General features: G+C 44.5%; 5 protein-coding genes across 13 annotated transcripts; 2 read left to right on the forward strand and 3 right to left on the reverse strand.

Moving 5' to 3' along the window:
* Positions 1–91: 91 nt before the first annotated feature.
* LOC108149760 (ubiquitin-conjugating enzyme E2 W) lies at positions 92–7,570 on the forward strand. Of its 2 annotated transcripts, XM_017277575.2 has the most exons (6): positions 1,524–1,623; positions 4,939–5,181; positions 5,819–5,910; positions 6,081–6,183; positions 6,261–6,492; positions 6,557–7,570. In XM_017277575.2, the coding sequence occupies exons 2-6, from the start codon at positions 5,050–5,052 to the stop codon at positions 6,568–6,570; spliced, it is 573 nt and encodes a 190-aa protein (XP_017133064.1). In that variant the 5' UTR covers positions 1,524–1,623; positions 4,939–5,049; the 3' UTR covers positions 6,571–7,570. The 2 variants fall into 2 exon arrangements, with proteins under 2 accessions (XP_017133065.1, XP_017133064.1); XM_017277576.2 differs by lacking the exons at positions 1,524–1,623; positions 4,939–5,181 and adding an exon at positions 92–293.
* A 307-nt stretch (positions 7,571–7,877) lies between these two features.
* Positions 7,878–9,095, reverse strand: LOC108149844 (CDK-activating kinase assembly factor MAT1). The gene has a single exon (XM_017277721.2). It carries the CDS (start codon positions 8,992–8,994, stop codon positions 8,032–8,034), a length of 963 nt encoding a protein of 320 aa, XP_017133210.1. The 5' UTR covers positions 8,995–9,095; the 3' UTR covers positions 7,878–8,031.
* Positions 9,096–12,804: 3,709 nt separating this feature from the next.
* LOC108149768 lies at positions 12,805–17,568 on the reverse strand. 8 transcript variants are annotated; one of them, XM_017277599.2, is made up of 9 exons: positions 16,618–17,242; positions 16,174–16,490; positions 15,590–16,116; positions 15,083–15,528; positions 14,795–15,023; positions 14,608–14,667; positions 14,462–14,527; positions 13,808–14,392; positions 12,805–13,746 (listed from the first exon to the last, which is right to left on the reverse strand). In XM_017277599.2, exons 1-9 carry the CDS (start codon positions 16,963–16,965, stop codon positions 12,986–12,988), a joined length of 3,339 nt encoding a protein of 1,112 aa, XP_017133088.1. In that variant the 5' UTR covers positions 16,966–17,242; the 3' UTR covers positions 12,805–12,985. The 8 variants fall into 8 exon arrangements, with proteins under 8 accessions (XP_017133088.1, XP_017133090.1, XP_017133085.1 ...); XM_017277601.2 differs by lacking the exon at positions 16,618–17,242 and adding an exon at positions 17,387–17,568 and having other exon boundaries at positions 13,808–14,527; XM_017277596.2 differs by having other exon boundaries at positions 13,808–14,527.
* Positions 17,554–21,672, forward strand: LOC108149767 (ATP-dependent RNA helicase DHX8). The gene is made up of 2 exons (XM_017277595.2): positions 17,554–20,971; positions 21,051–21,672. Exons 1-2 carry the CDS (start codon positions 17,779–17,781, stop codon positions 21,596–21,598), a joined length of 3,741 nt encoding a protein of 1,246 aa, XP_017133084.1. The 5' UTR covers positions 17,554–17,778; the 3' UTR covers positions 21,599–21,672.
* On the reverse strand, positions 21,612–22,044 carry LOC108149769 (cytochrome c oxidase assembly factor 5). Its single transcript, XM_017277605.2, has 2 exons — positions 21,774–22,044; positions 21,612–21,711 (listed from the first exon to the last, which is right to left on the reverse strand). The coding sequence occupies exons 1-2, from the start codon at positions 21,969–21,971 to the stop codon at positions 21,670–21,672; spliced, it is 240 nt and encodes a 79-aa protein (XP_017133094.1). The 5' UTR covers positions 21,972–22,044; the 3' UTR covers positions 21,612–21,669.
* Positions 22,045–22,248: the final 204 nt, after the last annotated feature.

Genomic DNA, 22,248 nt, shown 5'->3' on the forward strand with positions numbered 1-22,248 from the left:
AGCGCCGAACAGCTGACTGCGGTATTTTAAGATTCATTAGTTGGCCTGCCGACACTGTTCAACACTGCCGCGAGGGTCACACTGTCCGCTCAGATATTTATTTTTCTAATAACATTTGCTTAGTAAAACACAAAAACCAGGGATTACAGATCGAGCAGCAACGATTTCGGCCAAGCACGAAACGGAAAGGATAGCCAGCGACCGGAGCAGCCAGAAATTGAGCAGGAAGCGGCAGGAACACCAGTACGGATTTCCCCAGGACAAGTAGTATGTCTTCGATGTCGCCCAGCGAGGTGAGTTCCATTGTTGTCTTCATATTTCCCATGTTTATACGAATGGCAGGGGCACCACCTCACAGCTGGGCAAATGTTTACAGTGCCAGAAGGTTTGCCTTCCGCAATCGCACGTTAAGTTCCCCATTTCGCCAGTAGGTTCAACGTCATCTTATCGTTCCAGCAAGTCGGACTTGAAAAAAGTGACGCAGCGCTCAGCGATGATAAGCCCGTCCAGCTTCCTTCTTAAGCCCCCATATTGATTATATAATTGAATGCCTTCCTCTGCGGCTCGAGGTCATCTGACCCCGGTTGCTAATTGCGAACCCGGCAATCGATCCGCTGTTTGCGACACCCACCGGTGACCTCCGCCTCCCACTGGCGAAATGTTTACACGGCATCCATTGCACTTTCCCTTTGGTAAAATGACTGTTTACGCCACGTAAACAATGCACTTGCATTGTGGCCTAAACCTTCCATCCTGGCCAGCTCATCGCCCTCTGGGGTGCCACCAACCAGAGAAGGGAGTGCCTAGATGGTACAACTCCCCAAAAGTCTATAAATTTGCGATTGTTGGTAATCAATTTTTGAGACTTGGAGTTAAGAAAGCATCTAAATACTTAGTTGAGTTTTAGTAAGATACAATGGTAACAACTCCTATAGCTTTTCTCCAAAGTCCTATAAAATGCCTTAATTTTAGAATTCTTGTTGTGGAGTTACAAAAGTTCCATAATTATAAGTTTAAACAGTAGCATTTAAATACAATGCAAAAAGTTATTAATTTTTAGAGATTCTTTTGACTTAATTTCATTTAAGTCTAAAATATTACAACGTTTATTTAAAACATTCTTTTATCCTCAATAATTAATTAATTATTAATTAATTTTGAGGTACTTTTGTCTTATGTCCTGTCTTATTCTTTTTCTATGGTTGTGTACACATCTCCCCGAACTTTATCTCATTTTTGCATATATGTAAATAAAAGCTATAAATTCCATTAAAACTCGCATATACACATTCCAGATATCTTTTATGACAAAGATATAAAATATTTACATTCTACCTTATATAGAATAAATGTTTATTGAAGAACTTGCTGGTTTTTGGTGGGTGCTTTGTGTTGGCAAATATAAAATGTATCATTACCATCACTGCTCCCAAGCTATATCTCTCGTATATATGGCTCACTCGGATCGCTCGCCCGTCCGCCGAAAATAGAAGCTCAACGCCAGTGACAGCGCTCGCATTCAGTTCTCGATGCCACGCGAATTCGCACGCGCCGCTCTGCCATATTATCCGTGACGCGAAATTCATAATCCGAAATACATTAAATCGGTTCCAAATTGCGCAGGTTCAGCATTAGCAAACAATTGATTACCGGTTGCGCACAGTTTTTCCCAGGGACCCCCTTAACACTTGCCAACCGTCCCCCCAAACTGACAATTTTTTGGCACGCGCTAAGCACATTAATTGCCGGCGCTCCCAGCCGGTAGATACGCATTAGGACTCTAAAAATAAACAGCAAGCTATAGCCAGCAGTCCACAGAACCAGTTTAAAATGTTTTGAAACAGAGGAATCTACAGTCAAAGTCCTATAAATCGAACTAAGTCTTTAACAAGCTTGATCTCTTATATATACATGTTGAGCACTTCCTTATTCCAATCAACTTAATTAAAAACTGTGTTCAAGTTATAGGAGCCCGACTGTAGTGGAAAATCAAGAAGTACCAAGCCTCCAAATTGATCGGGCATCATGAAATATGCATGGGCATATTTCGCGATCCAATCACAAAGAATATCAGCCATAACAAAAGCATCGCCATAAGGAAGTGATTGCCTTATTAGCACCCCGTGACAACAAGCGATTAATGGGGGAGTTTAAAAGGCAGTTATTGGAAGACATCCATATGGCAGAACGGCAATTCATCTCTCTGAAAGTATCCCCTTGATAAGGTCGCCAAAATGGGCGGATTTTTGAAGTCGCTGACCTGAGAAACGTGATCGCTGACCGGCAGATTTAAAAGATAGAAATTTACCTGCGCAATTTTAATGCGATTTAAGCGTATTGCCACTTACCCGGCCATTTTCCAATCGCCTTTCCATTAAGAACGCCATAATCGCAGAGAAACAACACCTTTGTGTTTAAATCGCTTGCAATATGTGATACATTTCATTAATTTCAATTTAAGTGCTTGGCGATTGGCGTTGCCTTTTCCTCTAGGCAGCATGTATCTCATATTAATGTAATTTCATGCGCCTTTCACGTGTCTGCAGCAACAACACGTCCTCGTTTTGATGGCTTACGTTTCGAAGTGTTCTTTTTAGCTATATGTTTGGGTATCAGCGGCAATCGGCAAAGGAGATGCTCTCGAAGCGGTCTGGAACTCGTTGCTCATCCGCCGCGAACGTGACACATGACGATTGCCACTCTCATTTGGACCGGATGATAAGGCCAAAACTGGCGCATCAGGTTTTCGTTTATTTATAACGCCCCAGTACACGATCTCTGACGTCACAATTGTACGGCGATGACGTACTAGATGATTTATCGACCGCCGGTGAAGGGCAGGGGTGGCTCATTTGGCAAGTTTAAGGTTGCAGCGACAGTATATAATCAACCCCAAACCTCTGTGGTTCTTCCGCTTTCACCTCTATTGTAATGCGCTTAGCATTTCTCCGGTTCAGGAAATCGCTTTATATGGCTTTGGGGCCGGGCCCTTGGGCCACCCAGTTGCATAATTTGGCCAGAGTTTATTTTGGTCTGGCGTGTGATTCACAGCCCAAGGTTGGCCAGCAAATGCGATTTCCAAACTGTTTTCGAGAGGCGTGATTCATGCCCGCCCCCCATTTCATTAAATTTCCCCATCTCCCATCACCACCCACATCTCAGATGTTTATGTCTACGCTAATCGTCCTTCACCCTCTGGCTTACCTCCAAATTATTGCGGTTTTATCAGCTGCTAAAACGTTTATCAGTCCCAAAGATTTCGTCTATGGCACGCTTTAATCATCAGCAGCGACCAAGGAATTGTGTTTACCCGAATAATATTCTCCAAAAATGATAAATAAATAAAAAAAAAAAACAAAAACAGCAACCTTCCGCTGCCCCCTAAGTCTGGCAGTTGCTGGTTTATTTGTTTACACTCTGCTTGGCTTTTGTTGTTGAAGAATTCTTAAAGTCCATTGTTTAGCTGTTGTTTCGTTGTTGTTTCCCCGCTGGCCAAAATTTCCCTGCCAACGTTCTTCTCCTAGACTTTGGCATTCAATTGCAATTTATTTATTTATTTATTTCCATGTGATTCAAGCGGCTTTTGTTTTGCTCTCTAGATTTGATTGAGTCTAAAATAAACGGCATCTAACCCCCGCAAAGCGAGGCGCGTGTTTATTGGTCTGGCCTACTTCAGAGCTCAGTATTTCGCATTTGGGGGCCTTTGGGTCCAAGCACATTTACTATCTGGCCGCGGAACTTTGCTGCTTTAATAGACCCGCTTTAATTGGCCACACTAAGTGGTTGTCGATCTGTCGCTTCGTTTAGAACTAGTTTTGCTGTAAGTCAGCGTTTAACTTACATAATCGATCATCGTGTAGGGCGCTGTTTGATTGCTTTTAATCACGAGCAGACACTCGTCTTCATTTCATTTCAGTATGCCGAAGATCTTATTGTTCCATCAATTGAAATGTATGCCCCATTGACGTATGCCTCCGTCTTGAGCACTTGTTTCCCTTTTGTTTGAGTATCTGCACTGAGCAAAATGGCATTAACAGACCAAGAACATTAAACGTTTTTAAATTCTCTCAAACTTGATTGATGAAAATAATACTTTAGAAATCTACTAACAATCATCCTAGCTATCTAAACAAACGCCAATATTCGAACTAGTTTTATTAGCCATATAGAGTATAAAAGCACTTTAATTAATAAATAAATTTAATGAAACTGAAAAAACTAGAAAAGGTTTTGTAGCAGATTTTAACCTAAATTCGAAATTGTAGGACTATCTATTATAGTCCTAAAATGTTGTTTGTATTCTTGTTACCAAAGTTTCTAAAAACTGTGAACTTTATTTAAAGAGTTTTCCCTCACTGTATTTATATATAGATATACCTATCTGTTTGTAATCTAATCGGGGACTTATCAGCTAATGGCTGCGTGCCAGGGCAGTGCTCTGATAAGAATTTTTGCCAATACTTTTCGCGGGTAGGCGGGTGTACGGAAGCATCTCGTGATTTGGGAGACTCAGCCACAACCCGATTCCGAAACTTAAGCACAAAACCAGCTGTGCTGGCAACTTGTTCAGGTTAACAAACTAGTTTGGGCCGTTTCGCTGCACTTGCGAATGCTCATTTTTGATAGTGCAAAACGTAATATAGATCGGGTGAGCGGGGTGGTGGCGGGTGGTGGGTGTTGTTTAGTGAGGTGCCGAAAGCACCGACGACTACGCACACCGAAACATGTCGCTTCGTCACTCGACTCGCCCTGCAGTCTCTCCCACAAATTTCTCGGCGCTTTCCTGCAGTCGTCCCACGAACGTTGGCGCAATTGGTCGACAAGAATCGGTCCGCGAATGAAATGACTGCCAGGCCCCTCGCCCACACTCGCCTCCTGGGAAAAGCACTGGCATATTGAAGTGTAGCAATAACTAAAACACAAAATTGGCAAATTTAGCAGTCTAGCAAGTCGTGAAATATCTGTGAAATATTTAGACAAGTGAACGGCGACAGAACTGTCGTTGAAAGTAGTGAACAACTGTGAGAACAACTGAACAATAACTACAAAATGCTGAAGTTATTCAAAAAACCCAAAGACAAAATACCCAAGTCGGAGATCATAACCGAACCCAAAGAACCCAAAACGCCGCCGGTCTCCAAATGCGGCAAACCCCTGCAGCTGGACAACTCGCGCTGGGAGGCAAGTATACATCCATCAGTGGGATAAAACTGAACTTTGGCCAGATATCACGTTCGAACAGCTGGTCGAAATAAAAAAATATATAGTGGTGCCATTGCGTCATGGGTGTATAGTATTTTGAGTTCTCAGAAATCTCTGTGATTCCGTTCTCTTGATTTCGAGTGGGTTCTCCGATTTGTTTTCCGTGTTCTTCCTGTTGCAAATTTCCTGCCCTTATCGATCAAACTGTTTATCAGCAGCTCAAATGTGTGGGCCGAACGGGCGAAATTGACTTCGTACTTGTTTTTGGTCTCGAAAATGGGCCTGCAAGTGGGAGTGATTCGATAAGGTAGAACCGAAAGACGGAAAAACAATCGACGGTTCTATACATTTCTGTGACAATTGTTTTTATCTTATCGTGCTCTGCGTTCTATATATATATATATGTGCGTTTTATGTATACGCCATATAGCGTATATTGGCGTTTTGTAAGCCAAAGGAGAAATGGCGCAGAGATAAGGTGAGCGGAAAAAATAAGTTTTGAGAGCTCTTTAAGTAGAATGGCCCAGCTGAAGGTGTGTTTCGCGATAAGATAGGCCTAGAACTACCCAAGTCATTGACTAATTCAAAACCCTTTGTTGGTAATTTCACCCCACAGCGCCGCCTGCACAAAGAGCTGATGTCCTTGATCAAGGAGCCGCCACCGGGAGTGACCGTGGATACCGAAAGCGTACAGCAAAACTTATCCGAGTAAGTACGGACTACGTAGAGCAGAGTGGGCCAAGTTCAGCGAAAACTGAAACTGGTTTAATTCAAGCACATAATACGCAAAAATAAATGAGCTTAATTCAGCAACTTGCGTCGAAAACAAAGCCCACCATTGTTGGAGGCTGACACTCATAACTCTCTTTGGCTTACAGATGGAAAATAAACATTAAAGGTTTCGAGGGCACACTTTACGAGGGCGAGGACTTCCAGCTGCTGTTCAAATTCAACAATAAATATCCCTTTGATTCGCCAGAGGTAATATTTCAACTGAACAAAGGAAAAGCGATGATGGTGGTCTTAACCTTTTTTTTTTGTTTGTTTTTAATTGCCAGGTGACCTTTATCGGCAGCAATATACCCGTGCATCCACATGTCTACAGCAATGGACACATCTGCCTATCCATTCTGACCGAGGACTGGTCGCCGGCGCTGTCCGTGCAATCCGTGTGCCTTAGCATAGCTTCCATGTTGAGCAGTTGCCGCGAGAAGAAGCGTCCACCGGACAACACGCTCTACGTAAAGACCTGCAATAAGAATCCCAAAAAGACTAAATGGTGGTACCACGGTGCGTATTCGTGATCACTTGCTCACTTGCAGCTCGCCATAACTCAACTAATTGTTTATTGCAGACGATTCTGTTTAGTTAGAGGTGCAATTTATGACTACTGCCTGCTGATGTCTGCTTTGCGCATCCACCCACAAAAAAAAAAAAAAAAAAAACCAATAGCAATACAGAAGTATCTGCCCCAGATATCCCAGAGTTATGGGGCAGCGACCAGTATAAGTGTACACTCGCAAGTGGAGTAGACTCGCCAGACAGCCCAAGTGCACTCGGATGCGGACGCAATATGCAACAAAGCGAATCGAGTCAACGAGTAACCTATCAGTAGAGTTTGGCAAACAATCATAGCGCATGCAACCGATTCTAATTATAGCTATGTATAATCAACAAAAGGCGTGTGCGATAAAACTATTATTAAATGTTAACATTTTAATTAGATTGTTAAGACCAAAATTTATGTCTAAATTAAATGTTATGCTACCATCTAACTACTAGGCGTATGTAAACCAACCAACCGACGTGAACGTTTGATAGTTCTGGCACTTATCGCCAGTCGCTGCTTCCACATTCCACGAGCATCGTTTGAGGCATCCGGTCCCAGTAGCGTAATCCAATCCACATATGAAGCCTCCTTCCCAGCTTATTTTAATTGTGTATATTTAATCATCCTAGATGCATTGCGAAACTCATGAGCTCATAGTTAAGTTTACAACATTTCAAATGTATTACAAGTCATATACCCTAATCTCACTCATTGTCACCAGTCCGGCACTCTGTAATCTTCCCCCATTGCCCATTGCCCATGCATAGGTCGCTAAGTTAACCAGTTCATGTACTTGGCTAGGATAGTCCATCTGTGGCCAAAATCTCGCAAGTGGCACGATCGCAGAACACATTTACCTCTTACTGTGCAAGTAGAACTAAGGATGTGACGAGGTACTACCTTACAATTAAACTGTAATCTGTGTAATGTATAAAGAGCCCAACTAAATCCAATGTATGTTTATCTAGCATATGTGCTATGCCTATAAATATTTACTGTTAAAAAGTATTTAAAATAAAACCAAGTCTGTAATCAAAAGTATACCCATTTTTTTTTTTATGGGACCAAATATTTTAAGCTTCCTAAAGCGGCTTATTGCTTTTTTATCTAACTAGTTATTTATTAACTTTTACGATTTCTTAAACTTGAAAAGTAGTAAAAAAGAGTCCTTTACAAAACTCGATTCACCAACTTATTGGCTAAAGGAGTCAATTAAACGAATTTAAGTTCAAGTTATACAAGTATGTGAAATGTATACTTGTTTTTAACAAATAGAGTTGAAATATAGCGTAGGGCTTGCAACTGTTTCTTTTGTTCATCCTTAAAAAACGCGACAGATGGGTCGTTCATAACATACGATACAGCATTTATTTCATTAAAAAATATATTAAGCAGATTACGAGTTAACTGAATGGATTCATATAGGACACATTTGTTCAACAAAAGTAAGCGTTCTGTGCTCTGGTTGTGCGACCATTTCAAGTTCCCATCTTGCGGGGCTATGTGCCCGTGGCCACTCCCAACGTGGCCGTGTAATACAGGCCCTGCAGCGCCTCCTGGAGCGCCCGTTCGCAGGCCAAAGTGGAGGTGAATCCGCCGGCGTTCTCCTGCGGCGTCTCCGACCGTATGTGGTTGATGTAGCCCATGGTCTCGATATCGCTGGTGGGCGGCATGGCGGGACCTTCGGTGAGCGCAATCAGCGGCTCGTAGACAAAGAGAGGGCCCTCCTCCGACTTGGGCACGGGCAGCAGGCTGGGATCGGCCGTTTGGCCGAACTTGATGCCCGTGGAGAATTCGTTGGCCGGCTTCGGGGGCGGCAGTTGCTTCTCCTCCTCGCGCTGCTTCTCCGCCTTTTCGGCGAACTCGGTGACAATCTGGGCGGCATCCTTGCCGCTGTACATCAGCTCCTCGATCAACGCCTGCTTGTCGCGGGCCTTCTTCTTCTTGTGCTCGTTCTCCAGCTCGTCGAGCTCCTTCCGGCGCGCCTCCTCCTGCACCTTCTCCAGCTCCAACATCTCCTCCAAGGCGTACTCATCGCGACCCACGCGCGTCTTGTTGCGCTGGATAACCTCGCGGTTGTCTCGCTTGTAGGCCTCGATCCGCTTGTTCGTCTCGATGATCTCGATGTTGTTGCACAGATTGTACACAATGTCCTCGATCTCCTCCAAATAGTCGTTGTACTCCGCCAGGGAGCCGAAGTCCTCCTCCCGTTTGTTGTAGTCGCGCAGGATGCGCCTGCGGATGTCCACCTCCTTCTCCACCATGGGATCCTCGAATAGCTGGACGCGGAAGTTGTTGCGCCGCAGCGGCACCATGCACTCGGGACAGGCGCCAGATCCTTTCAGGAACAGCAAGTCCACGCAGGATTCGCACAGTGTGTGGCCGCACACGTTGACCATCAACTTGAGCGACGGATTGCGGTATTTGGTGGTCTTGCACCGCGGGCACGCCTGGTCGTCCATGGCGAAGGATTTAGAAGTGCTCGACTTCCCCTGCTCCTGCTCCTAGAACTTACGATGCCGCCAGGGATCGCTTAGAATCGGTAAACAACTGTTTTAGAGGTGGAAAACACCGGTGCTTACATCGGTAGTGTATCGATGTATCGATATTCTCAAATAATCGATGACAATTGATTTTGAGACCGAAATTTAAAATTGCTTTTAAAGCCCAGTCCCACAGAGCTCAATCCATCCGTTTTATCCAAATTTGAGAAACGTTGATCCAGATCTGCCACCATAAGTTCCATCTTTAAAAAACCCTCAAAAGCCGAAACAAACTGTATAGCTTTTTATTGAATATGGAACATTAAAGAATCCAACTTAAAAATCAGGAAAATGTAATTTCAATAAAAATTATTATTTTCCTTTTTAAGAATATATATATATATATTATATATATGAATCTAACTAGTTTTATTTCCTTATTTTCAACGTTGTTATTATTTTCCAATTAAAAATTCTTCAAGAAGTCAATTTGAAAATCATTTTTTAGGCGACGAACGAACATTTATTAAATTATTTAGTCGATTATTAAGTAAACATAACATAAACATAAGTAAACGAATTACGCGACCAGTGCCAATGTTTATTCATTATATTCTATTCTGCGATACTGGCCAACAAATCCTCGGACCGTGTTGTTTGTAATTTGTTGCTACAAATAGAACTTGCTTGGCTAGTTGCTGGGCTAAGGCGGTGGTAGCGGATGATGAGGTGGTGCAGAAGGTTAAACTTTTAATCAACGCAGCTACTGCAAGAAAGTCAAAAGGTGGAATATGGTGAAAGGTAAGGAAATTGGCGAGAAAAGACATTAATGCAAAGCCAGTTTGATCACAGATTCACAGAACCTAAAAACATAGATGTAATTAAAGGGAAAACAAAAATCACAAGAAAATAAAAGTCATAAATATTTATTTGTATTTATTGTATTGTATTGAGACAAAAGCCTTAAAACCTACAAAAATATTATAATTCAAATAAAAAAAATTGTGAAGTTTTTCAGCAAATAAAAAATAAATTAGATTTGTAACTCAGTTACTATTAACACCTTATGTTGTTTGCAAATCCAGGTATGTTCCACTACGTCACATCACATGAACTATTATAATTAAAAATACAAAATGACACTGAACTCAGAATGTGAGATAAATAACCCATTAAATCCGGGATAGTGTCAGCGTTTTTTCATCACGTGAATGCAAGGTAGTGGCCGATTCCCGGATCCTTGTAATAAAATTTAAGTATGCCAACAAATGCGAATTTAATGAAAAAACAGATGTATAAACAAATTTTTAAAAATAAATAAATAAAAATATATATAATACTTATTTGTAAATCTTAAAACAATTAATTTATCAAAGAGTAGAGTTAAAAACAACTTATTTTAAATAACTATATATAAACAAAAAAATCATCGAAAAAATTTTAACACACTAACAAATAAAACAGCTAAACACAAAATAAAAAAAACTTTAAAAACAGCTTTCTTGGACATTTTATGCTTTCTCTTGCAATCAATTTTTTGAGTAAGCAAATGGTTGACTGAGTGCTCCCGCTCCTGTTTTTCCACTTTACGATTCTGCTTCTCCTGGCGAATGCTTGCCCTGGAAAAATATTAAAATTGTCAGACACACATTGAATATAAGAATCAAAGATAAAAAAGTTATTGAAGAGTCAGTGAGATTGCAATGTTATTGACATTCGCTATTTTTACTCCGCGCCATTGGATGATTCCTTTTCCCAGGATTAAAAATCTGCTCGAATACATGCGCTTGTTAGTATATTTGCAAGGGATTTGAGTGAGGACTTGTGGAGTCTTTTACTAGGTTTTGAAATTTATAAAACGGGATGAAAGGAATTAATGCACTGAAGCACTATTTTTAAAGCCTTTTTAAACATTTAAAAGTTATATACCTTTATACACCTTTAATATTGAAACACTTTTTTCACACAGTATAATTTTAATTAAAATAACAAAAAAAAAACAATTAAAAATTAAGGGAATTAAGCCTTTAAAAAAAAACACAATTTTAATTTAAATTTTAGTTACTGTAGCAATTAAGTAAAATGTTTCAAAAAAAAGCTTTTTACGTCACTAAAAACTTAAAAATGATTTCAGTCTTTTTTAACTGTTGTATGTATCTTGTATCACTGTATGTAACTTGTATCACTTTGTATCTAAAATTGCATGAATTTTAAAGGTGTATTATACAGATTGAATATCCTTGTATGGTTTAATATAAATTTTTACAATAAATCTAGATGTATTTTAAACGAATATATTTTTAACGGGACTTTCAAAATATTAAACTTATCCTTTTTAAAAAAAAAAAACAGGAGTTTGCAAAAATTAGTCAATATTTCCATTTGTTTTTAATTTTTAAGTTATACTGAACGGCTGAGAGAGGTTTTGAAAAATGAAAAATTTGTGTTGTGAACGTCAGGATACAATGTTGGATAAATTAAAAAATTGAGATCAACAAAACTTCAATTGTGGTTGACTTTCAAAGAAAATATTTCACATATTATAACTTTCACTTAAAATCCGAATTTGATCCTGCAGTTTCCGCTGGCTTATCCTTGATGATCACGTATAACTCTTGCCGATCTGTTCACGATCATGTTTGGCGCGCTACTGAAGTCCCGAAAAGCGCAGCATGTCGGTAATACCCTTGACGCCACAAAAGTTGAGAGATATACATATTTATCTTTATATATATCTTCACTCTGTCAAACTGTACATAAAATGTAATTAAATATATGACTAATACTAATGCAAATAAGAATTCATAAGTAAAGAAATATCATTATGCTGGCCGAGTCCCGACAATGTTATTTAGCTTTTGAGCGCGATTCGCTCTACAAATTGCTGACTGGTCAAAATGGGTATTTAACCCAATAAAGACACGCGAAAAAATATCTGACAATTTTAGTTCTTATTTAATTTTGGTTTTCTAAATATTTGCCATTTTTTAAATCTTAAAAAAACTTACATAAATAAAAGTTGTATACAGCAAATGTACATTAAAATTATTGAATAATTATTAAATTATAATTCTTATGAACACTAAAATAAGAAAAAAAAACTATATACAAAAACCGAAGTAGGACTATTAATAGTACAAATTAATTAACCCTATTTAATTATTCCAGGAGAAAAATATCTTCCCTTTAAACTGTTTACATATGTATTCCTTATTGAAACGGCATTAATAATTAATTAATTTTGTGATTCTTCTTAAATGGGTTAACTTGAACTACATAAAATTGTGAGGCATATACCAAGAAAAATTAAGATATATGTATATATTTATGTCTGTATAATTTCCATGCACATGCCCCTTGGAGCTTCAATGAAATTGTACCTCTTTGTTGAAGCTTGCCTTCAGCGAGCTGCTAAATGCAATCCTAAGCAAAAATTCTACCACATTTTGACAAACACTGATGGCAAGGCAACCGTGTGAACACATACGATTATATAATGCCAGAGAAATAGCCTCTCGGGACTCTCATTTCAAACCAACGCACTTGGAAAAAAGCATTTTTAGAACTTTTATAGTTTATCGTTGAGCAATAATATTCCCACGCCGCCACTGTTTCCTGTTTTCCCTTACTCTCCAGTATATAGATACATTTGTTTTAATGATATAGACGAGCTTAAATCATATCAGACCATGATAAGGTAACCTTAAACCCAGACGTGGAATTTGCACAGGTTTGCAAACGAAGCGTTCGCTGAGTTCCCAGAACTTGCATTTAAGCTTTTGTTATTAATTTACTTAAATCTTTTTCTTTTATTTAAATGAAATAATTTTTCTTGAAATAATGGTTAAGGAGAGTATTCAAGACCCCTTAATTACCAACTTATTTATGGCTTTCTTAACATATTTACAGAGATATGATCCTTAAATGTCATTATATTAAAATAACCAAGATAACAATATATGTTTTAAGCCTATTGTTTGCTTTGAGTTAAAGAGGCCGCGGTCGAAGTTGTTGTTGATGTGGTCGAGGCCGTCAACTTGGAGACAGGACCAATGTTAACCACTCGGCGCACGGCAGAAGCTCCAGAAGATGAGGAGGGTGTTGTTGAGACAACAGCTCCGCCAGGTACACGATTCGCGACCATCTGCACTGGAACCTGCTTAAGTCCGGTAGCGGATTGGTAATAGATATTACGTATAGGGATCTTGCCATCGCTGGAAACTGTTTTTGGAGTCCCCCTTGCGTTGCTATTGATCACCTGAAACTGGGGATAGGTCTTGTTGGCCACGTTGCCGGCTTGACGGAGAGTTCCTTGCGCAAGGCCAGTTGCCGTCGGCTTGATGGTCTGCACATTGACGGTCTTAACACCGGTAACCAGAGATCCTGTGGCAGGATCCACCATCAGAGGACTGTTGGTGGTGGTGGTCGTCACTGCTCCAGTTTTTGGGTTACTCACAATTCTTATGGGCACGCGGTGCGCACCTGACACCATATTTCCCATTGGTTTCATTGTATTTCTGTTGAGATATACCACTTTATTTTGTCCGGCAACTGTTCCTCCAGTCGACGGTGTGAACAACTGATGGAGGCCTTTGTTAAGCACAATATTGCCTGGCTTGTTGGCGCCACTAATGCTTCCACTGCTGGTGACAATGCCTGGGGGTTTATTGGCCTCCTTAATGATCTTCTGGCTAATTATTAGCGGGGTCTTATTGGCGGGACGAATGGGGGCTGTAAAATAAAAAAAAGGTTAATTAATAAAAACAAACAGAGAATCGATCCTAGGTCAAACCTGGCTTAACATCCTTATCCGCCTGTTGATGCTCGGGAATGTTGCCTTCGTTGTCGGCAAAAACAATCGGCATGTCGATAATGTTGGACAAATCCAAATTCCCCGAAGAGCTGCTGCTTGTTGTTGTGGGCACATTTTTGGTAAGGCTGAGCATTGTCATTCCATTGGCGTTTTTGAACACCGTATATTTCTGTTGTCCCGTCGTTGAGGATGACGATGTGCCAGCTGCACTCGTAGATGGGGCCGCTGTTGCAAACTGCTGCGTTTGACCAGAGGGCGTTTTCAGCGTAAATATCTGCTGGCCAACAACCGTTGAGCTGGGTAGCGTCTTTACAATGCTGCCAATGGTAGCGGTGCTTCCTGGTCCACCGCCAGCCTTGTTCATTGTGTAGTTGATGAGTTTGTTCTGCGATGGAAGCGTTTTGATCTGGACAAACTGGTTGGATGGTATCATCTTGATTTTGGTGCCGGCTGCTAGATTGACGGGCGGCAGCTGCTTCCCCAGAACATTTGGATTAATCACCTTGGGGAGGGCAACGGATCCTCCTGCAGTGGATTGTACGTCCTCGTAGTCCAGGGCATCATCTAGTATGAATTCAATGGATTGGTTTAGTTCTTCGCTGCTCAGTTTCGGTTTGTCTGGATGAGGTGCACCTTTTTGGCCACCAGAGCCAGCCGAGCCACCGACATTGGGAAGAGGGCGAGTGCGGGGTCTTCCAACTGAAGGGGGTAGAAATGTTAGTTGATGAATCGGGGTGGCAGCCACAAGTGGCACGTGGGAAAGACCCGTGATGATTTACCCTTTCGCTTGGCAGCAAACGGATCAATGAGGCGCGGTGGCTTCGGCTTGTGAACGCGGTCTTTGGATTGTTATTTTGATTGGGAATGGTTATGTGTACGTGATTAGAGGATTAGCATGCGGGATGGATAGTAGGATAATGAGGTTTTGCTCGATAAAACGATCGAAATGTGAATGTTGGTACTCACTGTGAGGCACAAACTTTGACTTGACCGGCTGACCCATTGGATCGTCCTGACCACCGTCAGCCTTCCTCTTACGCATCTGCTGAACAGCCTTGTTTGCATTTCCATCGGCGAGGATGTGAGTTGACTGCTTCTGCTGGCGCTGGTACCCTTGATGGTGCATCAGCGACGTGGGCATGCGGGGTCCAGGCGGATTGCTCAGGGTTCGATTTACAAAGTCAAAGACCTCCTCCTGTAATACGAGTTGATTTTAGGTTGATATGTTTTTAATCCTTTCTCCTGTGAACTTACCACCACCATAGAATCCACCATGGTCTGTGTGACGCCCTCTATGCGCCGCTTACTTTTTGGAACACGGAGAGCATCATCTGCACTGCCAACCACCACCAGTGAGGATTCCGACTGCATTCGCTCGCGCAAACCCTCCATTTCCTCCTGGCTGGTGCGGGCTGAATTCTGCCCTATAACAAAGAGTATAGGCGCCTTAATATCCAGCATGCGATCGTCGGGCGTTCCACGCGGTCCACGCATTGTGTTGTAAGCGAATCCCATGCATACCACGCAAGCCACACTTTCCGAAAGTGCAACCTGCAGAGCCAAGGCCGCTCCAGCATTGAAGCCGACGAGAATTATGCCACGATTTGGATTATCCGTGCGCAATTCGTGAATTCTGACGCGTGTGAGGGACACAATGGTCTCAGCCACCTGATCCAGGTTCTGATTACCAATTCTGTTGTCTGAAGAAGAATAACATGTTGTTAATTTAGCTTATCATGATTTCTATAGTTATAAACCTACTCGTATTTGGCAGCGTAATCTGCACCACCTGGGTGATGGTGGCCAGTGCTTGGTACCACTTCTGCATGCGGTCCGAGACTGGGCCGCTGGTAGGCATTGTGGGCAGCACCACCATGATGGCATTGTGTGCAAGCTGACGCCCTTTGGGCAAGATGTTCGGCTCCCAGCGCTTTTTCATCACTGGTGCCAGCAGTTCTTGGCTATTGTTAAGCGGTCTGCTGAACAACATCTTGTCAATCAAAGTAGGCAACTTAGTTTTCAGCGTCTGTAGAATTTCCAGGTATGAGGCCATGTACGAGGGCGACAGGTGCTCCATAAGTAGGGCATGGATCCACTGTGTAATGCGCGACTCCCAGGCCACGCTGGCCAGAGCTTTGCGCATTCTGGAGGCGGACTTGTCTGCACTCACGCGTCGGTGTATGGCCTCGTGCTGGCGTTTATCGTTGGCCAGGCGAGCTAACTGATCCTGGTCCAGAATGGAGCATACCTTCTCGAACAGCATTTGCTGCATGGGCGTCCAACCAAATCTGTGCAGGAATTATTGGAATTACAGAGCATTCAAATATACCAAGCCAAGTACTCACTGATTCACGCGAGCCACCCAATCTTGTTCATCCGAATTGTTGTTCTTAACGTATTTCGCAATGCGGGCGCACTCGTTCATAGCCTCTTTGGCGGCAATCTCGTCGTATGGCGGCACATGTGCCTGCTGCAATTCCGCCAACTCCTCGTGCTGTGGATATGTGTGACAACTTGGACACTGCGGTGGGTGTCGGACCAGGATATTCCTGGTCGGCATGAGGCCATTGTTAACCTCGCTGCGGACCGGCGGATCTCGCATATAGCTGTGTTCCATTTTCTCGCCAAAGGAGGACTCGCTGGGCGCCGAAATGGTGCTGGACTGTTGGGAAAAAACAGTGTATTAGTGTTTGCTGAAGGTTAGGAGGAACATTAGTGAGATGAGTGAGCTGGCGTGGGGACTTGGGTGAGCATGCAGTGCTGGTTAGTGGTGACAGGATTATCATTACACTCTCGGTTGGTGTGGCGGGCGATGTGATTATCAGGGCGGGCGACTTAATCGCCGGCGGAGCCTTCGGTGGCGAGCTGACTTTGATGGATCCCGTCATGGAAGCTGCGCTGCCCAGGGAGCCGGCCTTCACCACATAGTACGAGGCACTTGCTCCGCCCATTGGCGTATTGTTTGTTTTTGTTGCGGTCGCCGCCGTCGTTGTTGTTGTGTGTGTATGTGTAGAGTATGTGTTTTTGCCAGTCCCAACGCGAGTCAAGAATTTGCTCGGACTGTAGGTGATTATTGAGGAGGTGGTGTCCTCCGCAGATTGGGTGTGATTCCCGCTGGTGCTCGCCATTTCCTTCATATTTAATGTTGAATTTCAATTTTTACTGACTGCCTTAGTTGATTTTCTTCTTCTTCTACGTTGTTGTCGCACTTGCGGCGCTCGAGAACAGCTGAAATGGCCACAACCCCCTAACCTTTGGCCCGAACAAAAGTCACACGCGCCTCGCACTGATTTTAGACAATTTTACCAGCAATTCTTATTGATTTTCTGGTATTCTTTAGAGCACTACGCGAATTTTCTTTCTTGCAAAATATGGCGTGCCTAATGCAAGGTTGCCACATTTCTGGTTGAAATGTGCGATCCGGCAACTCTGCGACTGCCCCGAATCTCAGGCCCTGCGGCAATATTTACTCTATTTCACAACAAATGACCAGACAATCGAATATGTAAAATCAAGGACTTGTGGAGGACTTGACCCGCTAGCTAGAACACTACTTACACTCTCGCTGGGCGTGGGACTGGTGGGAGGCACCAGCTCCTTCTCACCGTCCAGCGGCTGGGCCGCGATTTTCTGTTCCTCCTCCTGCGACACATTTTGCGCTACATTTCCGCCGCTCTGCACGAAATTGTTGAAGCACTCAAAGAATGAAGACATATTCCAATATGCGTTCAACCAAAACAGAGACTTATTTATTTTTTGGCAACAAAAACTCAACAAAAATAAGCGGAGCGTCAAAAACCGAGTGATAGGGGCTAGCGTTGCCACCTCGATCGGCCATTGACCAACACCGCGGCGTGAAAAAACAGCTGATCAATTTTGTTGAAGAGGGAAACTTTCTGAAATTACCACAAATTATTGAAAATTAAAGTAAACTTGGACTCTCTGGCGGCATGGACGAGCTGCAGCAGTTGGAGTACCTGTCGCTGGTCTCAAAGATCTGCACGGAACTGGACAACCACTTGGGCATCAACGACAAGGACCTGGCCGAGTTCATCATCGATTTGGAGAACAAGAATCGCACGTACGACTCCTTTCGCAAGGCACTACTGGAGAATGGCGCCGAATTTCCAGACTCTCTGGTCCAGAACCTGCAGCGCATCATCAATTTGATGCGTCCCAGTCGTCCTGGCGGCGCCAGCGACGAGAAGCCCGTTGGGGATAAGAAGGAGGAAAAGAAATCGCAACTGATGAAATTGTTTCCCGGCCTGGCTTTGCCCAATGACAGGTTCAGCAAAAAGGAGGGTAGCGAGGGCGAGGAGGAGGAGAAACCGGAGAAATTGCGGCCCGAGAAACACAAAAAATCCGACATGAGCGACGTTGACGCAGCCATGTTGGAGCTGGAAGCTCTGGCGCCGGGTGAGGGCAAGACACACGTCAAAGAGTCCAGGGAAACCAGTTCCAGAGATCGTCACAAGCGCAGGAGCAGGGATCGTGACCGCGACACCAAAAGACGCAGTAAATCGCGGGAGGACAGACACTCAGATCGCCGCAGGAGCAGATCACGGGACAAGGAACGCCGACGACGCAGCAGATCCCGGGAAAACCGCCGCAGGAGCAGATCTCGCGAGGATCGCGATCGTGACAGGGAGCGTCGCCGCAGGAGATCAAGCTCAAGGGATCGCCACGAACGGCGTCGACGCAGTCGCTCTCGCTCCACAGAACGTAGGGACAGAAGAGATCGCTCCAAGGAACGCGATCGCAGCGAAAAGATGCCTCCACCCTCCGCTGCAATGACCGATGATCCCGAGGCGGGCAAGATCTATTCCGGCAAGGTGGCCAACATTGTGCCCTTCGGCTGCTTCGTGCAGCTCTTTGGACTACGCAAGCGCTGGGAGGGATTAGTCCACATTTCACAGCTGAGGGCCGAAGGTCGCGTGACAGACGTCACCGAGGTGGTCAGTCGGAATCAGACGGTTAAAGTGAAGGTGATGTCCATCACGGGCCAAAAGGTTTCGCTGTCCATGAAGGAGGCGGATCAGGAAAGCGGAAGGGATCTCAATCCGCTGTCACACGCGCCCGAGGACGACGAGTCTTTGAGGGATCGAAATCCAGATGGACCCTTCAGCAGCAGCACATCCATGTTGAACCTGCAAGGCAATGGCTTGGATGGGGATGAACACGAGTCCAGAAAGCGAGTGACAAGAATTTCCAGTCCCGAACGTTGGGAAATCAAGCAGATGATCAGCTCTGGTGTGCTAGACAGGAGTGAGATGCCGGATTTCGATGAGGAAACGGGTCTGCTGCCGAAAGATGAAGACGACGAAGCCGACATCGAAATAGAGATTGTGGAAGAGGAGCCTCCCTTCCTCTCCGGTCACGGCAGAGCTTTACATGACCTCTCTCCCGTGAGGATTGTTAAGAATCCGGATGGTTCCCTCGCCCAAGCCGCCATGATGCAGTCGGCCTTGTCCAAGGAGCGTCGCGAGCAGAAGATGCTTCAACGCGAGCAGGAGATGGAAGCTCTGCCAACGAGCCTTAACAAGAACTGGATCGATCCACTGCCGGAGGAGGAAAGCTCGCGGAGCCTGGCGGCCAATATGCGTGGAATGGGTGCCGCACCGGCTGAAGTTCCAGAGTGGAAGAAGCATGTTATCGGCGGTAAGAAGTCCTCCTTCGGCAAGAAAACCGATCTTACGCTCGTCGAGCAGCGCCAGTCGTTGCCTATTTACAAACTGCGTGATGATCTAATCAAGGCGGTTACCGACAACCAAATACTGATTGTCATTGGAGAAACTGGTTCCGGAAAAACCACACAGATCACCCAGTACTTGGGCGAATGTGGATTCACTGCCAGAGGAAAGATCGGCTGCACCCAACCCAGAAGAGTGGCTGCCATGTCGGTGGCCAAGCGCGTGGCGGAGGAGTACGGTTGCAGGTTGGGCCAGGAGGTCGGCTACACCATTCGTTTCGAGGATTGCACCAGCCCGGAGACCATAGTTAAGTACATGACGGACGGTATGTTGCTCCGCGAGTGTCTAATGGAGGCCGAGCTGAAAAGCTATTCGGTGATTATGTTGGACGAAGCTCATGAACGGACGATCCACACGGATGTGCTCTTTGGTCTGCTCAAGACAGCCGTGCAAAAGCGGCCGGAGCTGAAGCTGATTGTCACATCGGCCACTTTGGATGCGGTAAAATTCTCGCAGTACTTCTTCAAGGCGCCTATCTTCACAATTCCCGGAAGAACCTTTCCCGTGGAGGTTCTGTATACGAAGGAACCGGAAACGGACTACCTGGACGCCTCGCTGATCACAGTGATGCAGATCCATCTGCGAGAGCCACCTGGTGACATTCTGCTCTTCCTCACTGGTCAGGAAGAGATCGACACAGCATGCGAGATCCTCTACGAACGAATGAAGAGCTTGGGACCAGATGTCCCTGAACTGATAATACTGCCGGTGTACTCCGCTTTGCCATCCGAAATGCAGACGCGTATCTTTGATCCTGCGCCCGCTGGAAGCCGAAAGGTTGTAATAGCCACCAACATTGCTGAAACTTCCCTCACCATTGACGGCATATTCTATGTGGTCGATCCAGGTTTCGTAAAGCAGAAGGTGTATAACTCAAAGACGGGCATGGACTCGCTTGTGGTCACTCCGATTTCACAAGCTGCCGCCAAACAGAGAGCGGGAAGAGCCGGGCGGACGGGTCCTGGCAAAACCTATCGCCTTTATACGGAGCGTGCGTATCGAGATGAAATGCTGCCCACTCCAGTGCCGGAAATACAGCGCACCAATCTAGCCACCACTGTACTGCAGCTAAAAACTATGGGGATAAACGATCTGCTGCACTTTGATTTCATGGACGCACCGCCAGTGGAATCCCTGGTAATGGCTCTGGAGCAACTGCATTCTCTGTCAGCGCTGGATGACGAAGGCCTGCTTACTCGGCTGGGCAGGCGCATGGCGGAGTTTCCCCTTGAGCCGAATCTCTCCAAGATGCTTATCATGTCTGTTGCCCTGCAGTGTTCCGATGAGATTCTGACTATTGTTTCGATGCTTAGTGTGCAGAATGTGTTTTACAGGCCAAAGGACAAACAAGCGCTGGCGGACCAGAAGAAGGCGAAATTCAATCAGGCGGAAGGTAAGTGCAGGCCCAAAAGCTTCCTCTTATGTAGTTCAAGTTTCCAGATTACGATTACTAATCCTTTCTTTCTTTACAGGTGACCATTTGACCCTGCTTGCTGTCTACAACAGTTGGAAGAACAACAAATTCTCTAATGCCTGGTGTTACGAGAACTTCGTCCAGATACGAACCCTGAAGCGCAGCCAGGATGTAAGAAAACAACTGCTGGGGATCATGGACAGGCACAAATTGGATGTGGTGTCCGCCGGAAAGAACTCTGTGCGGATTCAGAAGGCCATCTGCTCGGGTTTCTTCCGCAACGCAGCCAAGAAGGATCCGCAGGAGGGTTACCGCACCCTGGTCGACTCGCAAGTGGTGTATATCCATCCGTCGAGTGCTCTCTTCAATCGCCAACCGGAGTGGGTCATCTACCACGAGCTGGTGCAGACCACGAAGGAGTATATGCGGGAGGTGACCACCATCGATCCCAAGTGGCTAGTGGAGTTTGCTCCGTCCTTCTTCCGCTTCTCGGACCCCACGAAGCTGAGCAAATTCAAGAAGAACCAGCGCCTGGAGCCGCTGTACAACAAGTACGAGGAGCCCAATGCCTGGCGTATATCTCGCGTCCGCCGCCGTCGCAACTAATGGACTAAACCCGTTTATGTGTGTAATTGTTTGTATTTTAAGCGCTTAGAAATATAATTTAAGTTAAAACTTCAGTAGCCTTTGCGACCGCGAAAGCGCTGTCGGTTGTCCAACTGAAAGAAATGCCTTATGTTAGATGGAACGTTGATGAATGGATTATAGGGACGGGACCCACCAGGGAGCGCTTGCACTCGTAGAAGGTGTTGCGGAGCACCTGGCACTCTGGTGGCACGTTGTTGTCCTGGAGGCACTGGCGCGGGGTTTTGCCCATTCGGCAGCACTCGCTCTCCAGCAGGCACATCTTCAGGTCCGCACGCACTCCCGCACATGCTGTCTCATCCGCCAGCCTCTCGTTGCCCTCGTAACGCATCATTTTCGCTTGATTCGGGTATTTTAATATATTTTACAGTTACAAAACCAAAGGCATCTGATAACTACCGGCCGGCGGTGTTGGTAAACGTAAGGCGTCATAAACAGCTGTTGGCATGGGCGTAGCTAGGTTTTTACTTGAAAACTTATTCATTACAGATTTATAAATAAAAACTACAAATAATTAAATGTATATTCAATTTTAATTATCTAGCCCGTTAATACCAATCTTGAAGGAACATGAATTCCAAAATACATTTTAGTTTACTGCTAATTGCAAA

Source organism: Drosophila elegans, unplaced genomic scaffold (assembly GCF_018152505.1).
Source record: "Drosophila elegans isolate 14027-0461.03 unplaced genomic scaffold, ASM1815250v1 contig_183, whole genome shotgun sequence".
NCBI classification, from domain to species: domain Eukaryota; kingdom Metazoa; phylum Arthropoda; class Insecta; order Diptera; family Drosophilidae; genus Drosophila; species Drosophila elegans.

Coding starts and splice junctions, on each gene's coding strand:
- LOC108149760 (XM_017277575.2), top strand. CDS start 5,050: ATGCTGAAGTTATTCAAAAAACCCAAAGACAAAATACCCAAGTCGGAG. Junction 5,182..5,818: donor TGGACAACTCGCGCTGGGAG/GCAAGTATACAT, acceptor TTCACCCCACAG/CGCCGCCTGCACAAAGAGCT. Junction 6,184..6,260: donor ATCCCTTTGATTCGCCAGAG/GTAATATTTCAA, acceptor TTTAATTGCCAG/GTGACCTTTATCGGCAGCAA.
- LOC108149844 (XM_017277721.2), bottom strand. CDS start 8,994: ATGGACGACCAGGCGTGCCCGCGGTGCAAGACCACCAAATACCGCAAT.
- LOC108149768 (XM_017277596.2), bottom strand. CDS start 16,965: ATGAAGGAAATGGCGAGCACCAGCGGGAATCACACCCAATCTGCGGAG. Junction 15,024..15,082: donor TGGTGGATTCTATGGTGGTG/GTAAGTTCACAG, acceptor CTCGTATTACAG/GAGGAGGTCTTTGACTTTGT. Junction 14,668..14,794: donor GTCAAAGTTTGTGCCTCACA/GTGAGTACCAAC, acceptor AACAATCCAAAG/ACCGCGTTCACAAGCCGAAG.
- LOC108149767 (XM_017277595.2), top strand. CDS start 17,779: ATGGACGAGCTGCAGCAGTTGGAGTACCTGTCGCTGGTCTCAAAGATC. Junction 20,972..21,050: donor GAAATTCAATCAGGCGGAAG/GTAAGTGCAGGC, acceptor CTTTCTTTACAG/GTGACCATTTGACCCTGCTT.
- LOC108149769 (XM_017277605.2), bottom strand. CDS start 21,971: ATGATGCGTTACGAGGGCAACGAGAGGCTGGCGGATGAGACAGCATGT. Junction 21,712..21,773: donor ACGAGTGCAAGCGCTCCCTG/GTGGGTCCCGTC, acceptor CATTTCTTTCAG/TTGGACAACCGACAGCGCTT.